At 58.6% G+C, this 21,654-nt stretch overlaps 1 protein-coding gene across 4 annotated transcripts in view; it reads left to right on the top strand.

Annotated features, from left to right (window-relative positions):
• Positions 1–10,203: 10,203 nt before the first annotated feature.
• LOC138808796 (nuclear factor 1 X-type) overlaps positions 10,204–21,654 on the top strand; it is a 95,022-nt gene continuing 83,571 nt past the window's right edge. For 3 of the 4 annotated variants that reach the window (XM_069994999.1, XM_069995003.1, XM_069995006.1), the window contains exon 1: positions 10,204–10,434. In XM_069994999.1, the coding sequence (XP_069851100.1) occupies positions 10,408–10,434 (27 nt within the window). In that variant the 5' untranslated portion in view covers positions 10,204–10,407. The remainder of the gene's footprint in view (positions 10,435–21,654) is intronic. The other variant, XM_069995005.1, reaches the window with a different exon arrangement.

Genomic DNA, 21,654 nt, shown 5'->3' on the forward strand with positions numbered 1-21,654 from the left:
ACATCCACAGTCCCAAGGAAGATCTGGATGGATTTTTCACCCCGGGGACCTGTATTTCGGGCTCTGCGTTCTGGCTCCGGGTTCTCATTCCTGGCTTGCTCCATGCCGGGGCTCCTCAAGGCCTAGAACTCCTCATTGGGCCACCACCGGATCCTCCCAGAAGAATGGCTGCAGAGCCCGCAAATGGCCACCAGGGGCCACCCTTGGCCCAGATTTGGACTGGGCTGACCTAACCAGGCAGAGTCCGAGGCCCGAGGTGGCCTGGCTTGACCCAACCATTTTTTCCATGGAGGTGGGGCGGGGCCTCAGCTCCCTCGGCGGGAGACGGGCGTGTCCATCAGCTGCCCCGGGCTCAAACGCGGACAACTGCACCCGGCACCCCCAACGATCCACACCCCTCCCCTCCAGGGGACCCCGAGCATCCGGGGGAGGGGGCAGGGAAGGCGGTGTCGGTGTCAGGCCGAGAGGGTTGGGGGGACGGGGAGCCTGGGTCGCCCGAGTCTGCGCTCCGCGGGTGGAGGTGCCGCCCAGGCCCGCCAAAGTCTTCATGGGACAGACAGCGTGTCCCTCCGGCCCGGGTCCTGGCTCCGGGCACAGCCGTGGGTGTGTCTGCGCGCACGTGTGCCAGGTGTCACTGTGTCTGCGGGAGTCCCGGGGTGCGGGGACGGGCGATGGCCCCCCGGTCCGGCTCTCCATCCCCCGCCCCCGCGGTCTCCCCGCGCGTTCTCCCGCGTCGCCTCCCCGCTGGCTATCTCCGTTCTCGCCCCCCGAACTCCTCAGCGCGGGGCTCCCGCCACCGCTCTGCCGCCATGGCCCCGCACCTCGAGCTCTGTCCGTCTCCGCCCTCCCCCTTGCCTCCCCCCCTCCCTGGGCCGCGGCTCCAGGTGTGTGGATCCGGGTGGGTCCCGGGACAGCAGCAGCCCCTGGGCCCTGGGCGCCCGGGTGAACAATGCCCCATTCACGCGGCCCCGCCGGCGCCATGGCAACGCGCCCGCCCCGCCCTCCCCGCGCGTGCCAAGAGGATGCCATGGTTACGTCAGGCGCGCGCCCGCCCCGCGCGTGCGCGCGCGCCCGCCGCCGCCGCCGCCGCCCCGCGCGCTCTGGCGAGGCTGGGCCGGCAGGGGGCGCGCGCCTGCAGCCTCTGCTGGGAGTCAGAAGGGAGCCCGTGCCTCAGTGTCCCCATCCGTGAAAAGACAGGGCGCCGTGGTTTCCCCATCCGTGAAATGACAGGGGCGTCACACTCACACACAGAGCGGTTGTCTGCAGCGGGGCTTGGGGGCGACGGTGCCCCAGGGCATGGAACTGTGGTGTTGGTGTGGTTTGGATGTAATGATGTGTGTCTGGGTGGTTGTGGGCGCGTGTGTGTGTGTGTCAGGGTGTGTGAGTGCGGTGGGAGGCTGTGGTTGTGAGTTCATGTGACTGTGTGTGTGTCTGTTTACATGCTCGTGTGTGTGTGTGTTGTCGGTGCGATTGTGAATTTGTGTGGATAGTATGAGTGTGAGGAGGTCTGTGTTCACAAGCTCGTGTGTGAAATGGGCTGTGCGCTCTGAGGACGGTGGGGGCCTCGCAGAGCCCCCCTCACCTGAGTGCCTCCTGCTCCTGGCACAGAACAGGGGTGCCCAGCTGCCTGGGACCTCAGACTCCCTACAGGTTCAGGAGATCCCCAGCTGATGAATATTCATGAGATGGGGGCTGGCACCCACCACCAACAGCTGCGCTTCCATGAGCCCCGCCCTGCTAGGCTTACTCTACTCCAGAGGGGAGACAGGGGCTGTCAGTCGCTCTATCCCAGGCTCTGAGATGGGGGGGACGACTTAGGGACAATCGTGGGGGGGGGAGGGCTGTATCAGCAAGTTTGGTGGCTTGCTGGGGTGGCTAAGGGGCCCTGTGACAGGATGCCCTTGTCTGCCTCCAGGGGGGACTGTGGGCGTTGTGGCCATGGGAGGGACATGGCTCTGTCACTTGCCACAGGGAGACCCTGGGCATGTGCCATCGGAGTGGCTTTGAGCAGTGGTCTGTGCCTGCGAGCCGGCTTCCTGGGATCTGGGACAGCTGTGGGCCCCACCCTGGGGCGGCTTCCCTGCCTGTGACCTCGCGGAGTGGTGACTCTGCGTGGCCGCAAGGCCGACACAGCTGCAGGGAGCGTGTGGGGCTGCCGGAGCCGGCCAGCGGCCTCGTGCGGACACAGGGATGCAGCATTGCTGTAGCTACATGGGGGGGACAGTGGGGTGCCACCATGGGACGGCCCAGTCAATACTGTGGAACTCTGCGTGGAGCTGAAGCCTGACAATGGCTTTTATTTTGGTGCCAGTCTTGGGGTTTGAACACAGGCGCTGGTCACTGACCCTGAGCTTTCGCTCAAGGCTCGCATTTTACCATTTGAGCCACAGCCCCACTTCCGGCATTTTGGTGGTTTATTGGAGATAAAAGTCTTTCCTGCCTGGGCTGGCTTTGAACTGTGATCCTCAGATCTCAGCCTTCTGAGAAGCTGGGATGGCAGGCGTGAGCCACTGGTGCCAGACAGTGGATCTATTTTGATGCCATTAGACCAAAGATTGGGACTGCTCATCGGCCACCTCAGACGTCATCAGAGGGATGGAGAGGACTCCTGGGGTGTGCTGGAGTGTCATCGGCCTGAGCTGGGACACAGGCAGATATAATACCCACCAAGACAGTCTGTTCTTCCCCTCTGTCTTCCTTCCCTAACCTTAGGTTTGGGGAGTAGCTTCTGGAAACAGCAGGGACAAGTTGGGTGGGTGGGTGGGTGGGAGGGAGGGCGGGGGAGGGCTCTGGCTTGTAGCTAGGTAGCCCTGGAAGGCTCTGGGCCCCAGCACCTAATACACATGGCTGAACATTGGACTAAGTGTGGCCTCACCCCCTCTGGCACCTACACCCTGAGACAGCAGAGAGGCGGCCGCCCCAGTGGCCGCACACAGAGGCCTCATTCAAGACCCACGGCCAGGTTTCCAGGGCGGGTGGGTCTCCTCAGGCTGACTGCAAATGAAATATTTCCCCAACTCCAGAGGAGGCCCTGGCTGGCTGAGCAGCACGTGTGAGTGTGTGTGTGTGTGTGTGTGTCCGCCTGTGCAGCTGCTGTCAATGGCTTATGTGTCCTCATTTCTGATTTGGGGGTGTTTGGGTGCAAAATCACTTTGTATGTGACCAAGAGTCCTTGTTCTTCAGAAGTAACATTATTTTTATTTATTCTGGTGCCAGTATCAGGGCTTGAATTCAGGACTTGCTTACTTGCTCAACCTGTACTCTACCACTTGAGCCATGCTTCCAGTCTGGCTTTTTTTGCTGGTTGGTTAGAGAAGGAGTTTGGCTTCAGGCTTTGAACCTTGATCCTTCAGAGCTGAGACTTCCCAGTAGCTAGAAAACACTGAGAGCTGCTGGGGGTTGGTGGCTCACGCCTGTAATCTTAGCTACTCCGGAGGCTGAGATCTGAGGATGGCAGTTCAAAGCCAGCCTGGAGACTCTTATCTCCAGTGAAAACTACCGGAAAACCAGAAGTGGTGCTGTGGCTCAAATGGTAGAACGCTTGCCTTGAGCTGAAGAGCTGAAGGACAGCGCCCAGGCCCAGAGTTCAGACCCATGACTGACCCCCCCCCCCAAAAAAAAAAAAGAAAAGAAAAGAAAAAAGAAAGAAAAAGCTGAGATCAGGAGGTCAAGCTCTAGTACTGGCACAATTGTTTTTCTTTCTTTCATTTATTGGGGCTGGAAATATGGCTCAAGCTGTAGAGCACCTGCTTAGCAAACATAAAGCTTTGACTTCAAACTCTAGTACTGCAAGAAAATTATTTACTTGAAAATACCAGAACTCAGGCCTTAAGCTTGCTAGGCAGGTGCTCTACCACTTGAGCCACAACCTCAGACCTTTTTACTTTTTTCTAATGGGCTCTTACATTTGTGCCTGGGTTGGCCTGAATCTTTCTCCTGAGTAGGTAAGGCAACAGGCAGACACCACTGCTCCCAATTCTTATTGGTTGAGATGAAGTCTGTTTTATGCCGTGGTGGTAGTACTGAGGTTTGAACTTGGGACCTCGCACTGCCAAACACTCTACCATTTGAGCCACATCCCCAGTTCTAATTTTACTTCTGAGCTAGGGGCTCACTCGGTAGCTCAGGCTGACTTTGAACTTGTGATCTTCAGTCAAACCAGTAGCTGGGATCACAGACAGAGACTACCATGCCTAGCTATGGTATTAATTAATTAAGTAACGATTTTAGGTGTTGAAGATGGAACCCAGGGCTTTGCACAAGCTAGGTAAGTACTCTACTACGAAACCACGCCCCTACTGTGGAGCCACGCCCCCACAGCGAGCCAAGTCCCTACTCAGGAACCACACCTCCTACCTTGGAGCCACGTCCCCAGACCCCTGCTATAAACCACGCCCATACGGTGGTAGCCACGCCCCAGCAAGGGACCACGCCCCTGCCGTGGAACCACGCCCCCTACGGTGGAGCCACGCCCCCAGCCTGTCCTTGGGTGACTTTTTGTGTGCTTTGTTAGGCATGATTTTGAGGACGTTTAAGTGTCTGTGATGGGTCTGTGTGTGTGTGTGTGTGTGTGTGTGTGTGTGTGTCTTTATTATTCATGGAGCCAGTGTCGATGGGGACCTCTGTGAGGACAAACATGTCCATGTGTGACCTGTCTGGCTTGGTGGTTGTCAGTGTGGGTGGCTGTAGGAAGATCTGTGCAGAACTCTCTGTGGGGCTGTGTGTGTGTATGTGTATGTGTGTGTGTGTGTGTGTGCGCGTGCACGCGTGCTGGAAGGTGTGGGGGCTCGTGGATGTGTCCTGTGTGTATGTGATTCTGTACATTGTGTGATACCCTGGCTGGGGAGAGGAGGAGGAGGAGGAGGAGGAAGAGGAGGAGGAGGGAGAGAGGAGGAGGGAAAGGAGAACAGGAGGAAGAAGCAGGAGAGGAAAACAAGGAGGAGGAGGGGAGGCGGAAGAAGAGGGGGAGGGGTGGATTTCCGTGTCTGACTGCCTGTGCTGCTGAGACCCCAGTGGGTGTGGCGTGGGAGCCCTCTGCCTGTCCCCACATGTGTGCCATGTGGCCATGAGAGTCCTGCCAGGTGTGCCTCAGAAATGGGAATCTGCACCCAGTCCCAGTTTGGGGCTCTCAGCCCCGAAGGGGGGGGCAGTGGATATAAGGCTAGGATCCCGGGTCTGCAGGGCTACGCAAAGGGACCCTCTTAGGAAATAGGGATCCCAGTCCTGCCAGACAGATAGACTCAGAACACCCCTTTCTCTCAGCCTGGCAGCACCTACAGCCTAGTTCTCCATGCCAAGTGTTTTGCCCACCTCCCCGAGAGGCCTGACCAGCTGCCAAGCAGCCCTGGGGCCCAGGCTCTGCCTGCCCCACCTTCCGTGGCCCGGGACAGAGCTGCCAGAGCCCAGATGTTCCAGCCCTCCCCCACCACGGCTCCTGGCATCCTAGCCAGGTAGTGCCATGCGCCTACTTCTCCCGCCTCCCCCTCCCCCCACACCTGCATGGCAAAGAACGCACCTGCTGCCAGCTGCGGCCAGGTGGGCAGCTCCGCCAGGGAGGAATGCGGGGGGATTCCAGCTGTGGAACCCCAGCTGTGCCAAGCCCCCTGACAGCAGCCCCCCCTCCATCCCTCCAGGGCCAGGTGTGCCCTAAGATCAGGGCTATGGGGGGCACAAGGAGAAAGTGGGGGTGTCCCCCCCCAGCAGTCTCTCTGCCTTCCCATGGGAGCCCTCCCAGCTGGCAGTGAGGAGGGGGCTTTGTGTGGAGTCAGCATAAAGACAAGGTGGGATGGGGGTTGGGGGGCTTCTGCTGTTTGCAGAAGGACAAAAGGAGCCCCCTTGACTCCCAAGAGGCCCCCAAGCCTCCTGCCAGATTCACACAGGTGCCCAGCACACCCAGTGTCCCCTCACCTACAGCCACTAAGCCCCCAAAACCTATCTTCAAAGCTGAACACTGATGGCTCACGCCTGTCACCCTAGCTACTCAGGAGGCTGAGATCTGTGGATTGTGGTTTGAAGCCAGACTGGCCAGGAAGGTCCTGGAGCCTCTTACCTTCAATTATCTACCAAAAAGAAAGAAGAAAAAAAGAAAACCAAAACAACAACCACAAAAGTCAGAAGTGGAGCTGTGGCTCAAGTGTTAGCCTTCAGCACAAAAGCTCAGGGATGGCATCAGGCCCTGAGTTCAGACCTAGCACTGGCGCGTGCATGCACACACCCACACCCACGCCCACACCCACAGAGGTCCCCAAGCCTCCAGCCTCCAGATTCATCTAGGGTCCTAGCACAGCCAGTGTCCCCTCACCCTGATCCCCAAAATATCTTCCCCTCCCCTCTCCTGCCGGACATCCAAGCCTTGCTAAGCCCACCTGTCTCCGCCTCCTCTTCCTTTGAAGCCCCCAGACCCTTTCCTACCCACCCTCCCCTCCTGGCTCCTCTTTGTTCCCCATGCTTGCACCCCACAATCGAGATCACCCCTTTTCTGAACCCCTGTGGAGCCCTTTTCTGCTTCATGCCCCCCACTCCTGGACCTGCCCTGTCCTTCCGGGAGCCCCCTCCCCCTCCTCACAGGCTGAAACTTTAACCGGTGTTAAAAGTTTCTGTTTACGAGAAGCCCTTGAATTTTTAAGGACATATCGATTCCCTCCCTCCCCAGGCCCCGCTGCGTCCTCCCTCCCTCCCTCCGTGGCGGCCGGCGGCAGCGGTCAGGCCAACTATGGCGACAAGCCCAAAGGACAGACACACAGACAGACAGATGTACAACCTTACGGCCCCAGAGAGCCCCCTCCCTCCTTCCCGCTCACACACAGCCCCACAGGCCAACCTGGGTGACACACTCAGAATCACACACATACACGTGCAGAAGAACCACACCCTTTTCCATGTGCCCCCTCTGGTCATCTGGGTACCCCAGGGGTACCATCTTAGACAGAGTCCCCCCCCAGTGCCAGCCACAGACATTTTTCTGCCTTCTTTTCATTTCTTGTCTGGACTTGGGCTTGAACTCAGGACCTCTCGCTCTTGCTTACTTTTTCATCCAAGGTTAGCGCTCTACCACTCCAACCACAACTCTGCTTTGGTGTTTTGGTGGTTCATTGTGAGGGAGAAGTGGGTCTCAGATTTGTCTGCCCAGGATTGGCTTTGAACTGGGATGCTTAGATCTCAGCCTTCTGAATAGCTGGGATTACAGGCATGAGCCACACTGTCCGGTTCTTTCTGCTTCTTAGGACCCTTGTAGAACACCCACTTTGGCCACCCACACTGTGGGACATATGGGGAGACGCAGATGCATGCTGGGATATCCCTGTCACAAATATCTAAGCACTCCCTGCCCCCAGCAGGCCCTAGGGGTCAGGAAGACCCACACACTCACCCCGGGGTTCCCATGGCCCCCACTTCCTGTCAGACTGAACTCCCGCCCATCACCCCATGGAGTGCTCATCCCAGGGCAGTGTTCAGTCTTGTGCCCACCTAGTGCCACCTAGTGCCCACAGTCTTGTGCCCAGTAGTGTTTGCAAAACACTCATCTGGCTCACAGACACCCCCCCATGTGTATACTCAGAACACACAGACCCTGGCTGTGCCCCAGGTTGTGTGCCTTGTCTGTCCCCAGATGCCACTGGAACCTGTGGCAGACATCACGGACCCTTAGCTTGTCACCTACCTTGCTTTAGGGACAAATGAGGACCACGATATTTTTTTTGGGGGGGGGTCCGGTCGTGGGGCCTGAACTCTGGGCCTGGGCGCTGTCCCTCAGCTCTTCAGCTCAAGGCTAGTGCTCTACCACTTGAGCCACAGCGCCACTTCCGGCTTTTTTCTTTTTGCTTATGTGGTGCTGAGGAATCGAACCCAAGGCCTCAGGCATGCAAGGCAAGCGCTCTACCACTGAGCCACCTTCCCAGCCCAAATGACCACGATATTTGTAAGGGATGCTTACACACACACACACACACATGAGCCTGCATACAGGGTTCAGTGGGCACAGCCACAGGCCGCTACATACTCACATAAACACGCATGCGCGCACACACCCACAGATACCAGCGCCTCAACCAGACAACACAGCTGAGAATTGCCACAGCTTCTAGGCCCGGCAGGCGTGCAGCACCTGGAATTTAGGTGGGAGTCGGTCCTGTCCTGACATGAGGTGCCTGGAGGCTGTGGGCACCATCTCCACTCACCCCAGGGGTCACCAACAGCTTCTCCTTCTGCCCCTGATCCAGATTCTCCAGCCCTTCTAAACTCTAGATCCTCCTGTCACAGTCTCCTGAGTGCTGAGATTACAGGCATGCACAACCACACACAGCATATCTTCCTTTCAACTTTGGAAGTTCAGAGTTAGGAGGCCTACAAGAAAGACTGGAACCGTTGGGCCTGGTAGTGTCCACCTATAATCCTGGCGCTGGAGAGGTAAGGCAGGAGATTTGAGGGTAGCCTGTGCTACAAAACAAGAAAAAAGGAAAAGGGGGGCGGGGAATGTGGCTCAGTGGTAGAGCGCTTGCCTAACATGCATGAAGCCCTGGGTTCGATTCCTCAGTACCACATGAACCAAAAAAGCTGAAGTGGTGCTGTGGCTCAAATGGTAGCATACTAGCCTTGAGCAAAAGAAGCTCAGGAACAGTGCCCATGCCCAGAGTTCAAGCCCAGGGCTGGCAAAGGGGGGGGGCAGCAGCGGCTCATACCAGTAATCCTAGTTACTCAGGAGGCTGAGATCTGAGAATCATGGTTCAAAGCCAAGAGACTCATCTCCAATTAACTAGCAAGAAATTGAGAGTAGAGCTGTGGCTCAAGTGGTAGAGCATCTGCCTTGAGTGAAAACGCTAACAGTGCCCAGGCCTTGAATTCAAACTCCAGCATTGGTGTGTGCGTGTGCACACACACACACACACACACACACACACACACACACTATGGGTTTCTGTGATCTAGAGCCCCCTGAGGGACCTGGGTGTGACACTGCCTGAGGCGTCTCCCCGGGGGGTGGGAGGAGGCTGCCAGCCATCTGAGTATCAAAATTTTGGGTGGTTCATGCTTGTGATCCTAGCTACTCAGGAGGCTGAGACCTGATTATCACAGTTCAAAGCCAGCCTGGGCAGAAATATCTGTGAGTCTCTTATTATCTCCAATGAAGTGATGGCTCAAGTGGTAAAGTGCCATCCTTGAGTGAAAAAGCCAAGGAAAAACACATAGGCCCTGAGTTCAAGCCCTAGTACCAGCACACAAGAACCCTCCTAAAGCTGTGGGTGAGGGCACCCTGAGCCTGAGGGGTGCATCCAGGTAACAGCATGTACCCCAGTACTGAATTATGACAACCCAGGCAGCAGTATCTGAGTGTGATTCCCATCTCTTTGTGTGTCTAGGCCTGTGTGGGGGGCAATGTGTCTGTCATGGTATTTTGACTGGCCTGTGTTGGTGTCTGGCAGTGTGTCTGGTGTGCTTGTGTCCTGCGGGAACGTGTCAGTAGGTGCTTGTGCTTGCTTCTCGGCGTGGATCTGTGTGTGTTGTGTGCGGCGATGTGTGTGTGTGTCATCTGCGGGGCCTGCCATGGTTGCGTGTCCGTGATCCACTCGGGCACTGTGGGCAAGTTGCTCTCCTGTTGTCCATGTGTGTGCGCGCGCGCTCCCGTGGACGTGGATGTCTGCGTGTGCTTTGTGGCTGGAAGGAGCAATCGGTGGCTCTTGCGTTGCTTCCTGTACGTGACACGGGTGGGTGGCAAGGTCCGAGCCCCCGGCTGTGGCTGCGGCTGCGTGTCAGCGCGGGATCGCGGGCCAGCACGTGTGGGCGTGCGTGCATGTGCATGCATGCGTGTGTGCATGTGTGTGCGTGCATGCATGCGTGTGTGTGAGTGTGTGTGTGTGAGTGCGTGCGCGCCGCGGCCGCCCGCGCGCCCCTCCCCGCGCCCCTCCTCCCGCCCGCCCGCGCCCGCCCGCTCCCTCTCCCCGGAGTGCGTCGCTTCCAAACTTTGTCTAAACTTTCACTTTCACAGCGCGGCGGCGGCGGCGGCGGCGGCGGCGGCGGCGGCGGCGGCGGCGGCGGGCGAGGTGACGGCCGGGCGGCGGCGGCATGGAGTAGACGCGCGGCGGCGGCGGCGGCGGCGGCGGCGGCGGACGCGAGAGGCAGCGGCGAGCGCGGCGGCGGCGGCGGCGGCGGCGGCGGCGTGGGGCGCCAGAGGCAGCGGCGGCCGCTGGAGCAGCCGGCGGGGCCGAGGCGGCGATCGGAGAGCGCGGAGGGAGCGGCGCGCGCGGGGCCGAGCGCAGGGCCGAGGGCCGGGCGGGCACCGCGCGGCGGAGGCCGGACGAGCCGCAGCCGCAGCCGGAGCCGGAGCCGGAGCCGGAGCCCGAGCGCGATCGCCGCCTGCCGGGCCTCCCCTGGCCACGGCCGGCTGCCGCGCTCCCGCCCGGGCGCCCAGCTATGTACTCCCCGTACTGCCTCACCCAGGTACGGGCCGCCGCCCCCGCGCGACCCCGGGGGAGGGAGCGGGCGTGGGGGGGCTCCGCGGGGCGGACGGCGCACAGACGGAGGGGGGGCGCAGCCGGCGGGCCCCCTCCCCCCGCGGGCCGCCCAGGGGGGTCCGGGCACGCGTGCGGGCGTCACGGTGCGCGTGCGAGCCCGGCCGCCCCGCCGACTCCCGCCGCGTGCGTGGCGCTGCCCCCCGGGGGGCCCCGCGGCGGGGCGGGGAGCGAGCGCGTGGGAGATCGTGGGGAGCGGGGAGGGAGGAGGGGGGAGGACGGAGCGTGCGTGCGCCCGGCCGGCCTGCGGGGTGCCCGGCGGCTCCGTGGGCGGCGCGGCGTGGCCGCGGGCAGCCTTGGCCGGAGTGACAGGAGACCGCGGGGCGCAGGGGGAAGCCCCGGGGGCGGGTGGCATTCCCCGGGGCGGGCGCCGCGGTCCCCGAGGGTGGCACTGCCCCGGCGTGCTTGGCGACTGCCCCTGCGTGCGGCCGGGGGGTGCCCTGGGCGGGTCGCGAGCGGCCCGGGCGTCTCCCCAAAGTCTTTGTTCAGGCCTCACATGGGAGCGGGGCTAAGAAAATGGCGGGGCTCCCAAATTTCAGAGGGGCAGAGGAGGGGAGGGAAGGACGGGCGCGCTGCCAGCCCCGGGGAGGGGGCTGCGCCTCGCAGCCCGACCTGGACGGCGCAGCCGCTTAGCTCAAACCCCCCACCCCCCACCCTCCCCAAACTTTCCTTGGCGCAAACTTTCCGGGTCTCCAGCGACCCGGGGCCCGTGGTGGTGTTGGACCTCGGCGGGGTTTGGGGAGGGGTGCGGCGGCGGCGGCGGCGGCCCGGGGTGCGGGTGTGTGTGTGTGTGTGTGTGAGGGGTGATCCTGTCCTGCCCGCCACCCTCCAGGCAGAAGAGGGGCGGGAGGTGGACGCGCGGGTCCGGATCGCGCCGGGTCTGGCCGGCCTTGCCGTCGGGGCAGCGGCGGGAACAACAGCGCCCACCTTGGCGCGCGCGCGGCAGCGGCGAGAGAGCGCGTCCCGCCTGCAGCGAAGTTTCTTGCGCCCGCGATCCCGCAGAGGCCCAGGCCGGGCTCCCGCGTGCACGGCCACCTGGCTTTTCCTAGGCCATAGCCCGAGGCCGCGATCGGGCATAGGAGCCTTCATGCTGGCCCGCGGTGCCAGGCTGTAGCAGGTAATCCGTAACTGGGGCCGAGGGGACACCTAGGGCTGGCTAGGCCACCCTGCCTGCTAGGCCAATCCATGGGACTTCTTTAGGTCTGGGGCGCTGAACGGTGGTTCCCTCTGTGCCAAGGGGTGCCCTCCCCCAGAGGTGGGAGTGGGCATTCATGTGCATGACACACACATGCCAGGTTTGGAGAAGCAAGAGAGTTTATGGAGATGGTCAGTCATGATCCTGGGTTGGGTGGTAATCTAGAGTCTGCGAATGCCGCCCCCCCTCCAGGGTCAGCCGTGGAAATCCTCTGTGGACTAAACACGTGTGTCCCAGAGTATGTCTGAGTGTGCGTGCAAGCTCCGTGGCAGTATGAGGGGGAGGTCCCCCCAAATCCCTACTTCCAACTTGACACTCATGGACGGCCAGCTGGCCAGCTGGGTGTGAGACGTGGCTTGCTTTTAGGGTGACACTTGGCTGGCCCTAGTGGTTGTGTTTTGAGTCCTGGGACTACCAGGACCCCTCTCCCCTTAAGTAGCCTCTTATCCACCCGACCGCCAGCCTGTACCAAGCACACCAGGTATCAAGGCCTGCGTCCTTAACCCTGCCTGTGGTTTGGATGAGACACCCATCCTCCAGATTTCACCGCATCCCTGAGTGAGAAAAGCCACCAGCTGATACTTGGATGGGAAGGGGAGGAAGGGACTTGGGTACCCATCGGAATTAGGGGGTGATGGATAGAGTTTGACACTGTTGCATTTCAAAAGAGAAGTGCAGGTTCAGATCTGCAGGAGCCTTAGCCTGAATGTGCCAGGCTGGCAGGGAGGGGAGTAAGCGTCTTCTCACCAGCCCGCTGGCCCTGCACGGTGGGCAGGGAAACCCCTCAGCACTGGGCAGGCGCTGTCGTCTGGTCAGCAGGGCCTGGCTATTTCTCTTTGACAGCCAACTCTGCTTTTATAGTTTTTTTCTACCACCTTGACCTCTGCTTTTCTGAGTAAACCATTCTCTGGGTTGTCTTTTTCTTTCTTTTTTCCTCACTCTTCTGTCTGCATATGTCTTTGTCATCTATCTTTTTTTTTTTTTTTTGCTGGTCCTGGGGCTTGAACTCAGGGCCTGGGCACTGTCCTGGGTTTTTTGTTTTTGTTTTTTTACTTAAGGGTGGAGCCCTACCACTTGAGCCACAGCTCCACTTCGGGCTTGTTGCTAGCTAATTGTAGATAAGAGTCTAACGAACTTTCCTGCCTGGGCTGGTTTTGAACTGCAACCCTCAGATCTCAGCTTCTTGAGTAGCTGGGATTACAGACATGAGCCACTGGTATAGGGCTCCATCCCTGTTCAGGGTTTCGGTCTCTGGTCTGGCTCCTGCCCATTTTCCCCATCCCCTTGTATGTTAGACCTCTCTCTCTCTCTTTCTCTCTCTCTCTGTCTCTCTCTGGCCTCTCTTTTCTTTTTTTCAAACCAGAATTGGCTTCGATTTTAAAGTCAATAAATGATTGAGCGGAAAGGAGCTTGGAGCAGCGGGGCCCTGGCGGGGAAAAGCACTGTGGGCGAGGGGGAAGGACAAGGGGGGAAAAATCTCCTTCTAGAAAAAGCATAGAAATGCAGGGCAGCCAGGCCGGGCAGTTACAGGAGCTGTTCAAGGCCTTCTCTGCCACAGGCCTGAATCCCAGGCAGAGAAAAGAGATGGGTGGTGTTTACTGGGACAACTCACCAGAGAGACATGTGCCTGGATAAGGGGATACACACACACACACACACACACACACACACACACACACACACACACACACACACGCACGCACTGGCATTGCCAACACGGGGATGTTTATGCCCAGCCACGTGCACGCACGCACACATACCGCGGTCAGATCTAAGATATGGGTAAATACACATCTACCCCTAGAAATGGGTACAGAGGCTGAGGGATGTGGAACACATGCGCATTGAAGTTCATTGTGGACCTGAGTTTGCAGTCAGCCAACACACACAAACATGGCTGGCCTCCGGAGTCGTCAGTATACGCTTGGACAAAGGCAGATTCAAGGGTAGGTTCACCCAAGTGCGCATGTGTGCACGCACATACAGACACACCCATGCACAACCCCTGCTCTCGGCTGTACACGCACACAGACGTGCAGACACTGGCAAAGACACAAAGGTGTCCATACGTAGGCCCATCCACAGATGTGACTCTTTGCCCTGTCTCTCTTATAGAATGTTCTAGTATCTTTGTCTCTATTCAGCTATGTGTATACATTTTCAACAAGAAGGGACCTTCCTGATGTGCCCCACCACACTCTGCTCACTTTTTCTCTGGGTCACAATGGCTACCCATCGGTCCCTGTAAGCTACTGTTCTCTGTGCCAATCTGATATGTGTGTGTGTGTGTGTGTGTGTGCGCGTGCGCACGCACGTGTGTGTGCTGGTGCTGGGGTTTGAACTCAGAGCCGCCTCATGCTTACTCAGTTTACTTGTTGGGCTGGTACTCTACCAGTTAAGCCATGATGCTGATCTGGCTTTTCGTTGGTTAACTGAAGATGGAGTCTCGTGGAACTGTCCTGTCCGTGGCTGGCTTTGAACTGTGATCCTCTGTGTCTAGGATCACAGGTGTGAGTGAGCCAGCAGTGCCCAGCCTTGGTGCTGGCATTTAATGGAATGTTTCTCTCTGGCTCCAGCCATCCATGCACCAGCCCCAACAGTGGCACGAAGTGTATAGGTCTAGGTCTGGGCTCTGAGAGACCTTCTGCTGCTGGGCTGGGCTAAGCTCAGAGCCGAGGCTCTGCTGGATTAATTGGGCAGCGGGGAGGACACTGGCACTCGGTGCGAGTTCTTCGTGAGAAGGAGCTGAAGCCTGGGGTCCTGACCTTAGCCACAAATGTGTAGCCTCCATGGCTGAGATGGAGGCTGTGGCAGCAGAGGCCAAGGCCTCACACGCAGCCCTAAGTCAACACCGGGTTTAAACCTTGGTTCTTTTTTTTGGGGGGGGGTCCGGTCGTGGGGCCTGAACTCTGGGCCTGGGCGCTGTCCCTCAGCTCTTCAGCTCAAGGCTAGCGCTCTACCACTTGAGCCACAGCGCCACCTCCAGCTTTTTTCTTTTTGCTTATGTGGTGCTGAGGAATCGAACCCAGGGCCTCGGGCATGCAAGGCAAGCGCTCTACCACTGAGCCACCTTCCCAGCCCCTAAACCTTGGTTCTTGTCCTGTTCTCCAAAGGCAGCAATGGCGGTATGAGTGTCTGGCTTGGGCAGTGAGGCGATTCGGCACAGTGCCCAAGTATGCTGAAGAAACAGAGAGGGCTTAGTTAGTATTTGGCTTGTCATCCTCATGTGCCTCTCTCGGTGCAGAGAGAAGAATGCTTCTGAGGGACGGAAGAGAGGATGCTCTCCCCACGTAGAAATCCCAGTGGGCTGCCAGGAGGAAGAGGCAAGGCTGTGCCCAGCAGTGAGGCTAGCGGCTGGTGCAGCTCTTTCCGCTAGCATGGGGTCTTGCAGTCCAAGAGGAAGGTTGGCAGACTTTGAAGTAAAGGGGACAGTGGCACAGGGCAGGGGACCAGATATCTTCTGAGGGATCGACAAAGGACAAAGAGCGCATGTGCACCCCCCTCCATCTTAGGCATCCGGTAGGGGATCAGCGATGTCCCCACAGATCGGCATGTATAAATCGGCACCTGAGCATGGTTGCCTGGACTCGCTTTGGGGCAGGAGGCTTGTGCAAGATTTCGGGTGTGTAAAGCACTGGAGATGGGTGTGCAGCCGTGGGGTTGTGGCTGCTGGTAAAAATCCCTGCAGCGACCGCCGATGGCTGGTGCCTAGATCAAAGCCGCCAGGAACCCGGCTCTTTGCTCAGGGCCTGTTTTGATCACCACAACTACATTTGAGGCCTGGAAATTTTTTTCCACCCTAAGCCAGACCAAGAGAGGCCAGCGAGCGCGTCTGCTTTGTGCTCTTTTCCCAATATGGCACTGGGGAAAGATTCTTTTACTGCCCCTCCCCCAAATCCTGGGTTGGGGGGGAAGTGGGGGGCAGAGAGTGGGCTCAGAGGCACTGCTGAGGTGCTCCTAGGTGATCGGTCTCCATCGGCGTGCCAAAGCCGTTGGGCCGCCATTTTCCCGTGGCTCCCCGTGTCTGCGTGGGTGCCTGTCCACGTGTCTCCGCGTGCCTACCTGGTAACTGAAGACGGTAGCACGCTCCCCGTCTTGTGTGTCTGGTGCCGGTGTGTGGTGTGGGGGATATGAGTGTGTGTGTGTGTTCACGTTCACGTGAAACCCGCTGTGGGCTTTGTGTCGCTGCTGCGCCTCCATGGCAGGTCCCGTGGGGCCTTCGAGGCCTGTCACGGAGTGCCTTCCTATGCCATGACGGTAGCTCCCATCTATAGCAACAGACTGACGTGTGTTCTTTTCTGGTGGCCGGTGGTCATGGCCGAGGCGTGTCATGGGGTGGCTTCCGCACGTGTTCATTGCCTGTCTGTGTCCCCCTGCGTGTCTCCGCGTGCCCCCTTTCCCCCGTGTCATTGTGCGTGGCAGGCTCGACCCTTTGTGGAGCTCACCGCACGGCCCCCTCTTTCCTGGCGTCCCTCTGGCCCCCGGGGCACCCTATAGGATGTCCATTGTGGCAGCCAGGCGCGGGGCCGGTCGTTGGCGGCCTCTTGTCTCTTCCCCTGGGTTTGTGCGGCCGTGGGGGCCTGCCCGCAGCCCCTCCTGTGCCCCTGGCCTGGCGTGGACAGAAGCCCGTTGTGTGGTGAGGTGCAGCGTGCTTGGGCAGCCCGCAGGCCGCTCGCTGTCTGCCCTTCACATATGGATTTTGGCTTCTCCCTGCGGCTGCCCTGGCCGGCCAGCTGGGTGTCCGGCTGTGTCTGTGGCCTGATCGCCCCTGTCCCACCAACCCCGCCACCCCAGCACAGACGGGGCCTGTCATTGGGTCCACTACCCTGTTCCCTCTGCGGCTCTGAGGTCACAGATTTGGAAACTGAGGCCCCCCCTTTCTTTCCTCTCTCTCTTTCTCTCTCAGTCCCTCTTTCCTCCCTCTCTCCTCCCCTCCTCCCCCTCCTGCTCCCTCTCTCTCCTCTCCTGCCAAACGCATCTTGGCTCCGTCTGAATATCTCCTCCTCGATTTTTGGCTCCAGCTCTGGGCGCGCTCACTAAAGGAAGCAGGCCTAGCTCCCCTCCCCGCCGCCTCCCCCCCCTGCGCCTGAGGAGCCCCTCTGAGGGCTGGAGTGGGCCTCATGTAGGGGCCTAGGCCCCCCCAAGTAAGCCTGGCCGGGGGGGGCACAGGCCCTGCGGGCAAGGGGGGGTGGGTAGGCTGGGCCTGGTACTACAAGCGGGCAGCAGGCTGGGTGACTGGGCTGCCTGGCTGGGCGGGTGAACGGGCAGGGAGGGGTCGGGGGGCACAGAGCTGGGGTGTCTGGCTTCTGGTGGGGCTGGCAGGCCTCTGCGAGGCACAGCTGTGCCCAGAACTCAGTTATGTTTGCCACTACCCATGTGGCTGTGCCAGCCAGGGAGGGGAGGCGGGTAGCGGGCACTGCGGCGCGCTGCAGCCAATCGGAAGGCAGGGTTGCACTGGGGAGCTCTCCCTCCACTGGGCCCCACCCTGAGGGGAGTCGGGGGTGATGGTGGCCATCCGTGGGCAGGGGGCAGTGCCCACCCCCGCCAAGGAACCCGCCCTCCCCCCACGGAAAGCTCAGTGCCAACCTTCCTGGCACAGATAGGGCAAAAGCAGGGGTCTCTCTCTCTCTCTCTGTCCCCCACCTGAATCCAGCCAAGCTGGAGGAGAGGATGGAACAGAGGTGCACCCAAGCCCCCCTCCCCAAGCCCCAGGAGGTGCCTTTGAGTCTGAGGCAGGCAGGGTGGCTCTGAACGAATATCGGCTTCGGTCAAATTGCTTGGTGTGGGGCTTTATTCCTCGCTCCCCCCCCCCCGCTCCCCGCCACCCCCATCACACAAAGTGACACACTTTCACTGGTACATGCGGGCAGAAAGAATCACGCTGCCACGTGCTGGCATCTCTCTTCATTCGCAGCACACACACACACACACAAGCATCCACAAAAGAGGCTCACCCTAATACAGACACCTCCAGACACCCAGCCACGAGGTGTGACACACGCAGGGAGCTACTTAGGGGTGCATGCGCATGAGACACACACCCTTACACAACCGCATGGCGTGAAATCCTATGCGGACGGGCCTGGCCACCCTCACACACACAGGGTACACAGAACCCACAAACACAACAACACACACAGAGGGATACCGTCAGATGGCAGGTGTGCACGTGTGTGTACATGTGCACTGATATCTATCCCCAGATAGACCACCAGATGCTCTGGCACACATAAGAACACATGTGTGCAAATAACACATGCACACGTCTCCTATCCCTAATGTTATCAGGTAACAGGTGTGGTGGTCAAACTGGCATTTTTTTGGGGGGGGCTCTTGATGGCCCTGCCACAAAGAAGAATCTAGATGCCCCAAATGTCAGTAGCACTAAAGCTTGGAAACTGGCTTACAAATGCAGACACAATAACACACACACACACACACACACACACACACACACACACACACACACTCATGCATGTATGAATATCCCGAATCTATCACACACACACATACACACACACATACACAGCACATAGCCCACACAGGCAAGAGACTGGCTGACTCCGTCACACACACACACACACACACACACACACACACACACACGGCCTTACTCACCCACATCCAAGCATATGTCATTTATGGAACCGCACAGAGATGAGAGGAACAATTCATGATCCCGCACCTGGCCCCAGCTGGCCACCTGCGAGATGAACGCCTCAGCACCCCCCCCGCCCCCCGGATCTGCCCCTCGGCCTGACACCCTGCAGCAGCTTTGGGCTGTCTCTCTACCCCTCCTCTCTCCAGGTAGAAATTGCAATCCTGGTTTGTATAACTTCGATCCTGGCAGACCCCCATGCCCGCCCCATGCCCAGAACGTTACTGGCTGGAGATTTGTTCTCCATAGGCACTTAATCCTTTGGTATTTATTGTTGTTTTTTGGTGCTAGGGGTGGAATCCAGCGCTTCATGAATGCTAGACAAGTGATCTATCGTGGAGTTATTCCCTTCACCGCTCCCCCTCCCCATCCAGTCCAGTCTTTTGGCTTTTGATACCCCATTTCTGAACCTGGAAAAAGAAAGAACAAAGAGGTGTTTTTTATTTTTATTTTTTATTTATTTTTTAAATGTTTAGTGGGGCCATGGGTGGCTCACGCCTGTCATCCCAGCTACTCAGGAGGCTGAGATCTGAGGATTGAGGTTTAAAGAGCCTGGGCAAGAAAGTCCTTGAGATTCTTCTCTCTAATGAACCACTAAAAAGCTGGAAGTGGAGCTATGGCTCAAGCGGTAGAGTGCTAACCTTGAGTGAAACCAAACCAAACCAAACCAAACCCCCAAAACAGCAAGCAAGAGTGCAAGGCTCTGAGTTCAAGACCTAATACTGGCACAAAAATAAAGTTAAAACTAAAAAAAAATTTTTTTTTGAAATTCTTTAAAATAGTGCTTGATTTGATAGATGACAATCTTGACACTCCAAAGAGGTCTGTTCAGACCTGGAGCAAAGGGAGTGTGTGTGGCTGGGGGAGCGGGGGAGAAGCTGATGGATCCAGTCCTCTGGTCTCCACTTCCAATGGGACAGAATTGCAGCGAGTTTTCCAGTCTTTTACTAAATTATCTGTGCACTGTCAGACCCCATTTTGTACTCTTATACCCTTCTTACGGGTCTGACCTTAGATCTTCCAATCCCACCTACCACACCTCCACTAGCCAGGCCTCTCCTCGTCACTGTGAGGCATCATGCCTTCTCCCACACCTTCACTGGGCACCCAGCCGGAGCCTGCGTGCTTGGGGGTGCAGCCAGGGGGCCTGTGCATTCCTTCACCAAATATTTACCAGCCACCTCTTGGGTGCCAGGCCCTGTTCTAGGCCCCCGGGGCTCAGCAAGGAGTAGAACTGGCAGAGGTGCCAGGCCTCGGCGGGAGAGCAGGACAGTGATAAACAAGGGAGTTGTCCTGTCTTTGGAAGGAGCGCTAGGTATGATGGGAAAAAGCTCAGGCTAAGGCCAAGGCTGGGGGTCTGTGCTAGAGAGGGGTGTGGGGGGGTTCTGATTTTGTGTTGAAATTCTCCTTTATGACATCTCCCCAACGCTGCCATATGAACCCCCTTCTCTCTCTTTTGGTGCCAGTCCCGGGGCTTGAACTCAGGATTTAGGTGCTCTTCTTTTTCACTCAAGGCTGGCGCTCTACCAATTGAGCCACGTCTCCACTTCCAGCTGGTTCACGGAAGAGAAGAGTCTTATGGACTTTTCATGCCCAAGGCTGGCTTTGAACTTGGATCCTCAGATCTTAGCCTTCTGGAGCAGCTAGGATGACCGATGTGCGGCGCACTGGTGCTTTTGGCTTGAACTTCTTTTTCTCTGACATGGGCAGGCTGGAGGTCAGCAGTGGGTAGTGTGGGTTAACATGGTTGCCTCCACCATCTATAGAGACCCCAAGTCTGGGCCCACTATGGCTGGCCTTCATCTCTCTGCTCGGGCATACCCTCTGCTGTCCGGACTCCGGAGTCTTGAGAATAAGATGGCTGGGGCGTTTCCTGTATCCGCGATGGGCACTGAGTAATCTCAGCCCTGGTGTTCTGAGTGGGGGTGGGGGGGCAGCTGGTGGCCCAGAGTGGCACTTCCACCTGGGCCCCTGGATTTAGCTCCCCCGGGGCGGGCCCGGTTTATTTTTACCCTTGCATGTCAACCCTGGCAGTACCAGGCTGTGCCATCTTTACAGAGTCTTGGGGATCTGCCCAAAGTTTTAGGGGGGACCTTGCTTTGCCTGCTGGGCCTTCAATTCTCAGCGGAGTCTCCGACTGTCTGTACCCCCATAAAACTCTAGGGGCTGGGCTGGTCTGAGGTCGGCGCTGTAGGCTGGCAACTACCATGCCCAACTTGGTGGCATTTGGTTTGGCCTCCTGCCTGCCTACCACCCCCACCCCATGCCCGGGCAGAGCCGAACGGCTGTGGCTGCCAGTCTCCATTTTGAAGGTGTGGGGGGGAGTGCCTTTGAGCCCCCAGCTTGCCCCGTGCCACCTGGGGCTCATCCTTCATGCCTGGTCCCTTGAAGGGCCTGGATGGCATTGTCTACTACCCTTGCAGCTCAGAGTTTGGCAAGAATGCCCGCCTGGCTTCCATCTTCCCCGTCCTTCCCTCCCTCCCTTCCTCTCTCTCTACTTGTAATGGCTCACAGTATTTGGCTCCTTCCTGCTCTCCCCCCTCCCCCCCCAAGGCGCCAACTTTACTTCCAAAGCCACCATGGCTCTGGGGCCTTCTCTGCCGACTATGCCTGGGACCTGGGAGAGGGAGTTTTAGAAGACGGAGCAGTGGGCATTGGGGGGCTTGGGGGGACGGACTTGTGTGCAGGTCTGGAGGGAGCACATGTTCTAAGCCAGCTGGCTCCACTGGCTTCTTCATTTAACCTCAAGGTTGGCAGAACGAGACTGCTGGAAAATGGGGTCCCCTCCCATTTCTGACAGTCCTCTCTCTGCTCATTCGGGGACTCCGTGTCGGCTTCTAGGCCACCAGACAACCATGGTGGATAGGTCGGGCCAAACGCAGGGCTTGGATTGGCAAAATAAGTCATTATGCATAAGGGGTGCTGGTACCAACCCCCCCCACACCCAAGTTCCTTGGCAAAGCTGTAAGATTCCTGCTTCTCTCGGCAGAACTAGGGCTGGGGGGGTGGTGGGATACTAAGGGCTGTATGGGGGCACTTGAGTCCCCAAAGGGGGTAAGGGACTTCAGAGAAAACCGGTTTACTGCCCTCCCCCACCGCCCCCCCACCCCAAGCTTGCTGCCCGCGTGCCTCTGAACAAAGTTTGCTAAGTAACTTCAAATGTTATTTGAGGACGGCCTGGCCCCAACCCAAGGCAGCCCTGTGGAAACTTGTTTTTCGCTGCAGAGGCTGCAAGTATCAGACACACTTTCGGGGGGGGGGTAGGGGGTGCTTCGGAGCCTCTCCCTCGCCCCCTC

This window comes from Dipodomys merriami, unplaced genomic scaffold, assembly GCF_024711535.1.
Source record: "Dipodomys merriami isolate MVZ:Mamm:240054 unplaced genomic scaffold, mDipMer1.0.p SCAF_477, whole genome shotgun sequence".
NCBI lineage: Eukaryota > Metazoa > Chordata > Mammalia > Rodentia > Heteromyidae > Dipodomys > Dipodomys merriami.